This window comes from Ursus arctos, unplaced genomic scaffold, assembly GCF_023065955.2.
Source record: "Ursus arctos isolate Adak ecotype North America unplaced genomic scaffold, UrsArc2.0 scaffold_8, whole genome shotgun sequence".
NCBI classification, from domain to species: domain Eukaryota; kingdom Metazoa; phylum Chordata; class Mammalia; order Carnivora; family Ursidae; genus Ursus; species Ursus arctos.
This window is the reverse complement of record NW_026623100.1, coordinates 10,482,524-10,493,589: the sequence shown is the minus strand read 5'-3', so window position 1 is coordinate 10,493,589 and position 11,066 is coordinate 10,482,524. Positions and strand designations below refer to the sequence as shown.

The window sequence follows — 11,066 nt, the reverse complement described above, 5'->3', positions numbered from 1 at the left end:
TCCTATTCTCTCAGGTTCCCCTCCCCATATACTGCCCTCCACATAAAACATATGTTAAATGCAAATGACAGGTGACACTCAGCTCCTTGTCAGCTCTTCTAGGAGGTACACAGACTAAAATTAATGCTGTGGTGACCTAGTGCTTAGGTCACTATATCACTTACCAATGGTTAATTTTGCATATTTATCTGTATATTACTTAATTCTAGCAAGAACAACATATTTATATATTATTCTCCAAAATGTTTATAAAAAGAACATCTTTTTAAAATTTTTCAATTTTTAAAACCAGTCTGTAATGACTGTCTTGAACTAGATGAGTAAACCTCAAGGTTTTTAAAAATCAAACTAAAGTGAATATATAGCATGAATTTATAGTAAAATATCAGAGTACTAGTGATTAAATAAGACCTAAATAAGGGCACTGTCCTACTGGAGATATACTGCATACAACTATATAAAATGAGAAATTGTCTACTTGATATGAATATTATTAATGACAGGACTTTTTTTATTAAAATGGCAAGAATACAAATAAATAGCTCATATCAATCAGTAAAATACAGTTGTGTTCGGGCTTTAATATCAACATTAAATCAAAGCCTATGGAGAGAAAAGGCAAGAGATTTAGGAAATTTTAGGAGAAATAAGAAAACATCACTAAACTTGTTACTCTACATTACAGACACCTGCCATAGGCAAAAAAATAAATAAATAAAATGGCAATTAAGTTGATTGCAGTACTTTAATATTTTAAAGAAAACTTATTAAAATACAGATTTTTTAAAAATCTTACATTCTTGACAAATAGAGCATCACCTACCTTTCTAAAAATAGTATGGGTAAACACAATTGCAGAAAATGTATGTTAATTAGTGGTACAATATTATGGATTTAAAAACTGTGACACACTCCTAATATCTGCTGCTTTGAAATCAGATTATGGCCTGGAAATTATGTCAGGTTGGTTCCCAAATGGAATATTGGGTCCCAGGCCAGTATTGGTAAACTTTGCCTATTTTGGCACAACTTCTCCAGCAATGAAAGCATAAATCACAAAGAAAAAATTTAACCAACCAATTATTTGAGATATCAAGAAAGGAAAGGAAATCAGTTTTGTAAAAACACTTTTCCCTCTTTTTATAAGCTTCTTTATTTACTCCGGATAGTTAACATAACAGTGTTCAATAGTGAAGTAAGCAGATTTTACACTCACTATTACTGCACGGATAGAAAGAGCCATATGCATTTTTGTTTTTATAAGTCATCTCAGATCACTGCAATATGGCACATGAGAACAGAGATTCAGAGGCACAAAGATAATAAATACATTTAACATTGTCAAGCATTCAAAAGATAAATGCAATCATGTAGCAAAAAAAAAAATCAGTTTGTAACTTTGACCTTTCCCAAGGATGTGAAGAATCTTTTCGTGTGTCAGAAATCTCTATAGCAAAGATTCCTATAAGAGAGAAAAAATTGCAAATTAATATATTTAACTCAAAGATTTCACCGATGTATAAAAAATGTATTCTGACATTACTTTGGCAATACTTAAAATTTTTTCCCCAGCCTCTGTGAAGGAAAATAATGCAATGTAGTTTTTTCATTCAGCTTTCACAAACTGTGATACAACCATAACATGGAATAATATTCAATAATAAAAATAAATGAACTATTTTTTTCTTTTTAAACATTTTTTATTTAAATTCAGTTAACACATAGTGTATTATTAGTTTCAGGGGTAGAATTTAGTGATTAATCAGCTGCATATAGCACCTGATACTCATTACATCAAGTGCCCTCCTTAATGTCCATCACCCAATTACCCCATCCCCCTACCCAGCACCCCTCCAGCAACCCTCAGTTTGTTTCCTATACTTAAGAGTCTCTTATGATTGATACATACATGGGTGGATCTCATGGGCATTGTGCTAAATGAAAAAAAGCCAATCTCAAAATGTTATACACTGTGTGTGATTCCATTTATATAACATTCTCTAAATGACAGAATTAAAGATGTGGAGAACAAATTTGTGTTTGCCAGGGAGGAGAAGAGGGCTGTGACTATAAAAATGTTTTCATATGAGGGAGCAAGTTCCTTGGTGCTGATGGACAATACAGTATAGTATCTTGCTTGTAATTGTGGTATATGTGTGTTGTGTAAAAAAAAACCTGCACACACATATATATGAGTGCATGTAAAAATGAATGAAATCTGAATAAGGCCTATGGCCTAGTTAATTATATTGTACTGATACCAATTTCCTGGTTTGTAAGATATTGCCATTGGGGAAGTTGGGGGATATGTGAGATTATCTGTACTATTTTTGCAACTACTTGTGAGACTGTAGTCACTTCAAAATAAAAAGTATAACAAAGCAAACAAAACTGTGGTGCAGACATACAAGGAAATACTGCTCAGCAGTTAAAAGGAGCATGCAACAACATCTGGTCCATACAACCTGGATATATTTCGAAAAATATTATACTGCGTGAAAGTCAGCCACTAGAGGCTGTATACATGATTCCATTTATAGGACAACTTTGAAAAGGTAAAACTATGGGGCAGTAAACAGATTAGTGGTTGGGGAAAATAAATTAAGTGCATTGACTGCTGGCTAGGTAATAGGTGGCAGTCAAAATATACCATTTAAAACTAACAGCAAAAGGTTAAGTAAGAAAAAGGGAATTAATGGCACTAGTAAAATTATTAATAGAGGGTGACTACTATAATAAAATACAAACCTTGAATATCAAAAGAAATGACAAAAAGCAAAGAAGAATAGTCAAATTGAGAAATACAATAAATGTCACATGGTAAACACTGTTATCATAAGATAATATGACAGAGTTGAGACCAAATTTCACAGTCATATCAATAATGTGAAAAAGCTTAACTCATCCATTATTTTAAAATGGCTCATAGAGCAAAACTTAAATCCATACTATAAATAAGAGAGATACTTAAAATTCAGTGACTCAGAAAAGCTAAAAATAAAGAGATGGACAAAGATTTGCAAGGCAGGTGGAGACATTAAGTACTTACAACTCTAATACTAGACAAAGTAGACCCCAAGCCCCTCCCACCTCCAAAAAATTAAATGCATCAGAAAAGTACACTTCATAAAATCCACATCCCACAATGAAGATATGACGGTTCAGAACATCCATGCAGCAAATACAACAATAAACCTACATAAAACAAAATTTATAGGAGATATAAAAAGAAATAAAAAAAATAATAACAGGAGATTTTAAAGCACCAGTCTCAGTAAAACAGGTCAAGTGAATAAAAATTAAGCAATGACATAAAAGAACGAAATAAAATAAAAAAGGTAAATCTCTTAGATATGTATACACTAGAAATATATACCTTGATAAGAAAGAATATATCTTTTCAGGTACACATGAACTACCCACAAAAATTGATCATGTAGCAAAGTACAAAGAAAACATCAGTAGTTTCCACAATAGAAATATTATAAACACTACTCTCTAATCACAATGCAATAACACTAGAAATTTAAAAATGAAATGGAAACACAAAAAGCTCTTCTTACTGGAAATTACAAGATTTTCTATCAAATAACTATTGGGTAAAAGTGAAAACACAAAAAGAAATTACAGAATTTCTAAAAAATAATAACAAAAACATGACATATCAGAAACTATGCAATACATTTAAAGCAATGATCACTGGAAAATTCATAGCCTAAAATATTTACATCAATAAGAATGAAAGAATGGCAATAAATTAATTAAATTCCTAACTTAAAATACTAAGGGGAAAAAAACCAACAAAGTAAATAAAAAGATAGAAGAGGAAAGAAATTATATTATATATAAACAGAACCATAAATTAATAAGATAAAGAAAAATAAATCAATAAAGCAAAATGCTGGTTCTTTGAAGCAATAAACAAAGTAAACAAATCACTGGCTAAGGTAACCAAGAAATAAAAAAGGAAAGCACATATATACAATTAAGAAATGACAATGGAACATAACTATTGATACAAAGGAAAGTTTAAAATTCATAAGATAAGGCATTGCTTACTTCTATGCAAATAAATTAAAAAACTTAGAGAAAGGCACCTCGTGGCTCAGTGGGTTAAGTATCTGCCTATGGCTCAGATGATGATCCCAGCATCCTGGGATGAGACCCACAATGAGAATCCAGTGGGGTGTCTGCTTCTCCTCTCACTCTTCCCCTCCCCTGCTTATGCGTGTGCTTATGCTCTCTCTCTCTCTCTAATAAATAAAATCTTTATAAAAAAAAAAACCTCTAGAGAAAATAAATTTTTAGACAAATAGAAATAAAAAGCTTAAAACAATCCCTCCACCAAAAAACCCCCAGAAGTATACCTCACAAAAAAGAAAGAACCAAGGCTGTGTGGTTTCACAGGTGAACCCAAACAAATCCCTGGAGATCAGATAATCACAAACTACATAAATTGTTTCAAAGCACAGTAAATGAAAAACTCTCAAATTCCTTTTTTGCAGCAAATGTAACACTGATATCTAAACTTGTTAAGAGAGTACAAAGAAAAAAATTACAGACCAATATCACAAATATTGATACACAAATCTAAAATAAAATATAAGTGAACATTAAGAATAGAATACACTAAGACCAAGTAAGGTTTATACCATAAATTCAAAGATGGTTCAATATCTGAAAATCTTTTCATATGATTCACATATTAACAGTTTTAAAGAGAAAAACTTTATAGATGCTGAAAAAGCCTTTGAAAAAATTGAATACCCATTCCTAATAAAAAAAAAATCTTGAGAAAATAAAAATGGGCAGATATCATAAAACATTTATACCTCAGTCCTAAAGCCAGCATCTTACATTTATTTGACAAACCCTAGAGGCATTCCCACTTAAGGTCAGAATCAAAACAAGGATGCCCATTTTCTCCACTACTATTTATCACTATTCTGAAGATACTAGCTATTGCAACTAATTAGAGAATACAATTCAAGAGATAAAAATAGGAAAAGAAGAAATAAAATTATCTCTTTTTTGCAGATGACATGATAACACATCTAGACTCCCCTAAAAGAATCAATGACAAAACTTAATGAAACAATAAAAAATATTTAGCAAGATAACATGATGATAAATTAACATGCAAAAATAGCATTTTTTGAAGATAAAATGAATGAGGAGAAAAACCTAAAGATAAAATATTTAGGAATAATCTTAAGCATGTTTAAAACCTATATAAAGAAAACTGTAACTCATTCTTTTTTTAATAAAGAAAGCTTTTGGTTTGATTTGATTGATTGATTAATTTTTTATTATTATTCTTGAGTGACAACATGAGTTTGAAAAAATGGGAAGACATCTCTCTTTAGGACAGCTCAACATTATCAAGATGTCAGTTCTCCCCAAGTTAATTGATAAATTTAATGTGATTCTAAAAAAAATTCCAGTGGGCCTTTTAAATTGGAGCTAGACAAGCTGATGCTAAATTTCATATGGAAAATAAACTCACATGAAAATATAGGCAAAGACTTTTTTTTTTAAGATTTTATTTATTTATTTGACAGAGAGAGAGGCAGCCAGCAAGAGAGGGAACACAAGCAGGGGGAGTGGGAGTGGAAGAAGCAGGCTTCCAGCGGAAAAGCCCGACGTGGGGGCTCGACCCCAGAACTCCAGGATCATGCCCTGAGCCGAAGGCAGACACTTAACGACTGAACCACCCAGGTGCCCCGAAAAAAATACAGGAAAAGACTTAAAAGGAAGAGCTCTTATAGGCACTAACCTATTGGTATGCTGGAGCTGGCTCACAGCTGATTGTAAATATTCAGAAATTTTGTGAGCTGGTGGTTAAACTAGCTTGGTAGCTTGAAACTGTACAATATATTTATAGACTGTATAGAATTGTGTAATCACTATATTGTACACCAAGACTAGGATAACATTGTACGTCAATTACACTTCAAAAGGAAGGAAGGAAGGAAGGAAGGAAGGAAGGAAGGAAGGAAGGAAGGAAGGAAGGAAGAGAGAAGGAGAGAAAGAGAGAAAGAAAGAGAGAGAGAGGGAGGGAGGAAGGAGGGGGGGAGGGAGGGTGGGAAGGAAGAAAGGGAGGGAAGAAGGGAGGGAGGGAGGAAGGGAGAAAGGGAGAAACTGGCCACAGTAGGCATATTCACACCACTGAAATTGGAAAATGCTACAAATCAGGGCTTCTCCTTCCCCTTCTCTGGAGAGCCAGTTTACCAACAAACCATCAGACTAGTCCTTAAAAAATTAAAAATATTACAAAGGCTCTATAATTAAAATAGTATGGGACTTGAACATAAATAAACCCAAAGGAACAGAAGAGAAAATCCAGAGAGAGACTGGAATCACTCGGACAAAATCTTTTTAATAAATGATCTTGGGACAACTCATTAGTCATTTGGAAAAAAGTAAGATTAGATCCATTCTTCATACCATACACAAAATAAACTCTAAATGGATCAGAAATCTAAGTGTGAAAAGTAAAACTATATATATATATATATATATATACACACACACACACAAAACTTACATAAATTCTAAAACATTAAAACTAAAAAACTGATTACCTCAATTATCTATCTGAGTATAAGGAAAGATTTTTCTAACTATAAACAGAAATGCAGATGCTTAAAATATATTTAAAAATTTGACTTCATAAAAGTAGAAACTTTTCCATGTGAAAAATAATTTAAGTAAAATCAAAAGAAAAAATGACAAAATGGAAGAAAATATTTATAACATATATCAGTAATAAAAGGCTAATTTCCCACATTTATAAAAAACATTAACAAAAAGAGAACATTCCATTAGAAAAATATGCAAAAGAAATGGACAATTTAAAAAAAGATATAAAACAGTCCTTAAACATATGAAAAGATATTCAAATTCACTCATAAAAAGAGAAATGCAAATTAAAACTACACTGAAATACCATTTCTTACCCACCATACTGTCAAAAGTTCAAGAACTTGACAGTATACTCTGCTGATGAGGCTGTAGGGAAACAGGCACTCTCATTCATAGCTGGCAGGAGTGCAAAATACTACAACCCCTATAGAGGGGAATTTGGCACTACTTAACCAAACTATATACATACACATTTACCCCTTGACCCAGAAATCCTGCTTCTAGGAATCTATCCTGAAGATACACCTTCACCAATACGAAAACACATTCATTACAGCCTTATTTATAATTCCAAATTGTTGAAAACTACCTAAATGTTCAAATATAGGAGGTCAGTTGCATAATTATGGTACATTCATAAAATGGAATACTATGCAGCTGTAAAAAGGAACAAGGGAAATCACTATGAATATGAAGTGACTTCTAAAAGAAGTGAGAAAACCAAAGTGTAAAGAAGCATATACAGTATGCTACATTTTGCATATGAAAAGAAAAATAAGAAAAATATATCTGAATGTCATTATCATAAAACCATAAAGCAATATGGGCGACATGGGATGGATGGTATACAGGAGAAAGTAACACTTCTCTGAGTATTACTTTTTGCAGAGTTTTGACTTTCAAAAGCATATTAATCTACAAATCCAAAAATAAAACTAAATCAAGGAAAAAACTAAGAAGGGGAAAAATGAAAAGTGAAAGCAAATTGAAGTAAATGAATCTAGTATTATTTTAAATGCATATCATAATCACAGCAAAAGGGGAAAAGAGGAATTAATCCAAATAATTTATAAACTCAGTATTTGACTACATGCCCTCAAGATTTGGGCAGAGTAGTGTATGAAGACAGGAATTACAAATAGATCATGAACTTTTATGTTGGTCTATTTAATGCAGTGACATAGGTGAAGAAATCTTGAAACTATTTTAGAGGCACTCTGGGATTGAGCAAAAGAGTAACTATGTGCATATTGCTGATAAACACACTGATGTTGAGCCAGGGTTCCCTCTGTAGAAGAAAGGACATACAAATACAAAATGGAAAAAGGGAAGGAAGAAACTGGGAGGACAGTTTGGAACTGGAGGTATTGGTTATGTTTTTAAAATGTGTGTGTGTGTGTGTGTGTGTGTGTGTGCACCCATGCATGCATGGAGAGAGAGGAAACATATGCAAAAGCGTGAGTACGTAAGACAGCAAATGTGTTGTCTCAAACACAGAGAAAGCAAATGGGGTAAAATTTTAACAGTAATGAGTATGGGTAAAAGGTATATAGCTATTCTCTACATTATTTTATTTTTATAACTCCTTATAAGTTTGAATTTATTTCCAAATACAAGTATTTTTATAAAATTTGTGACATACAGGAATATATCTAAAATATTTTCCTCTGAAAAATAAACTACTTTCCTAAAGCATAAGTGTTTTGGTGCTATAATCAACCAATATTTTGTTAATGAAAGTATGTGGAAAAATTGAAGTTTTAGAATAAAAAGAAAATTACATTTTAAAAATATAATTTATGTAAACAGATAAAGATCTTTCATTTTAGCAAATTTACATAAAACTAATGATCAAAATACTTTTTTATGTCTATATGCCTAATCATGTAATTGTGTTTAAATAGCACTATTAGGGGCGCCTGGGTGGCTCAGTTGTTAAGCGTCTGCCTTCGACTCAGGGCGTGATCCCAGCATTCTGGGATCGAGCCCCGCATCAGGCTCCTCTGCTGGGAGCCTGCTTCTTCCTCTCCCACTCCCCCTGCTTGTGCTCCCTCTCTCGTTGGCTGTCTCTCTCTCTCTCTGTCAAATAAATAAATAAAATCTTTAAAATAAAAATAAATAAATAAATAAATAAATAGCACTATTAATGATAGATTGACTTGAGCTACCTTACTCCCTCAAATATTCACTGTATATTGCTATATGGTCTCCAGAGAATGGGTCCTTGAACTACTTACTCTTCTAACGATCGATCTAGGCCTCGGTCAGGAGATCGATGGTGAGCACGTTCCGGTGAATGACATTTTGTATTTGGCTTTATTGTAGAACTCATATGATAAGCATTACTTGAGTAATTCTGGCGGCGAAGTTCTTGTACAGCCCTCTCCCTGAAGCAAAATAGTGCGGCTTTTAAACTTTATATCCAGTGATGTTATTAATACTGTCATAAAACTGTAGTTCAGTTCATACTTTAAAAGTTAACCATCATGAAATTACCAAAATCTATTGTTATGTAAAAAAAACAATGGGATGGGCTGGTGATGGGTGTTGAGGAGGGCACATATTGCATGGTGCACTGGGTGTTGTATGCAAGTAATGAATCATGGAACTTTACATCAAAAACTAGGGATGTATTGTATGGTGACTAACATAATATAATTTAAAAATATTATAAAATTGAAAAAAAAACCCAAAAAACCAAAAAAACAATGCTTTCCAGACTGAACACTGCATAGAGACAGACTTACCTTTCAAAGCGCTCCGTCCCTAGTTGTCGTTTGGTAATATCTAAATCAGCTTCCAACTGTGTTACAACATTTCTGAACTGGGCCACGTCTCTACTCTGGATGGCCCTGTGTAAAATAGTATGAGTGACAGTTGATTAAATTTAAAATATGCCTAGGACTTAGCACATTAAACCATGTTGGCAATGGTTCCTCAGCTGGAACCAAGCCAAACTGTGATTTTTATGGATGTTTTAGTACATCTAAAATATGCCAATTTCAGATATAGTAAATGTGAAAGTAGCCTACTTGAAAAGCCTAAGCTCTCTCAGTCCCATTCAATTAAACCTTCTCTGTCTGTTTCTCTATATTTAGACGGGATAATATTATATATTATCTATCTATATTACCTATTTTTTAAAGTACTTTGAGGTATTATATGCAAAGTAGTATTATAACCAAATAATCAATACCATTATTAGTCTTAATATATATATTTATTAAATCAAGTGTTTTGTATATGCTTATAATGAAATTTGATTCATGCAATTTATAATGAAATTTTATATACAAACTGTTAAAAACATAAAATCTCTTCAATTTAACAGGATCAAAAGGCACACTATCATAAGGAAGATGATGAAAGCAATGAATGCTGTTTGCACAAAACATTCTATTCTCTTTGCTTGCCAAACAGCACTGCTGACTGCTGAAATCTAAACTTCAGAGATTAAGAACACAAAAGTTTATTATGTTTACCAGTTCTAAGTGATTGTACTTACCAACCAGTTTAAAACAGAATGCATCCCTAAAGGTGAGGGGTTGGGCATATTTCACTAAGGTCAATTTCCAAATACCAGCTTGAGAAAGTGATCCTGTAGAACCAGTTGGAGATATTACAAAAGCCCAGCTACAGTGACTGAAAAGAATGACTCACAGCTGCCATAACCTGAAAACAGTTTCTCAAGGAAACTGGCCCTGACTTTGCAGCCTTTGCTCAGTCAGGGGCTCCTAGGAGGGACTGATTCCTGAGACCATGATTCCTCCTTTCCCAGGTCCCATGCTCAGACGGGAGGGCAGAGTTGAGGCTGGATGAAAAAGTGTTATAGATGGGACAGTTAACACCAAAGGCTAAAGGTCTGCATCAGTTTTTGTGAGAGTTCACCAGATTTAATAATTCAGCATTCACTGTCCAGGTGGGCATTTCTACCCAAATTTCTAGCCAAGGGTCTTGTAATAAGATGCTAATGGAGCTAGGGATGCTTAAAAAAACAAAAAAACAAAAAATAAAAAACTCAAAATCAGTGCTCTACGGGAAGTCTTCAGTATTCTGTGAATGTAGGAGTTCATCCAGGTACCCAATATATACTTACAGGTGCATAAGGAAATACTAAGTGATAAGTCTAAATACTAAGCAGCAATACCAGGTCGGTCCGTAAACAGAAAAATTCCTCTGGTTTCAGTAGTGCCTAATTTTTTTTTCGTAAAAACTTGTTATAATATTTCTAAAAGATAATATTATTAGGTCAGACATTCTATTATATCCAAAGTTCTGTTGGAAATAATCAACAAAGATGGTTAAATTTAAATTTAGATAAACACATAATAGAAATGAGTATTAAATCTTAGGCAAATCCCAGTATTTCTGGTCCCCAGTTTAATAAATGGCAAAAGATAGGCACTAAATTGTCTAAATTC

The 11,066-nt window shown here is 32.9% G+C and overlaps 1 protein-coding gene across 2 annotated transcripts in view; it reads right to left on the bottom strand.

The window, feature by feature from the left end:
• Positions 1-488: 488 nt before the first annotated feature.
• TSGA10 (testis specific 10) overlaps positions 489-11,066 on the bottom strand; it is a 147,903-nt gene continuing 137,325 nt past the window's right edge. Inside the window, exons 18-20 of one of the 2 annotated variants that reach the window (XM_048222744.2) lie at positions 9,393-9,497; positions 8,883-9,032; positions 489-1,462 (exon numbers count right to left, since the gene is read on the bottom strand). In XM_048222744.2, coding sequence (XP_048078701.1) covers positions 1,438-1,462; positions 8,883-9,032; positions 9,393-9,497 — 280 coding nt within the window. In that variant the 3' untranslated portion in view covers positions 489-1,437. The remainder of the gene's footprint in view (positions 1,463-8,882; positions 9,033-9,392; positions 9,498-11,066) is intronic. The other variant, XM_026487566.4, reaches the window with a different exon arrangement.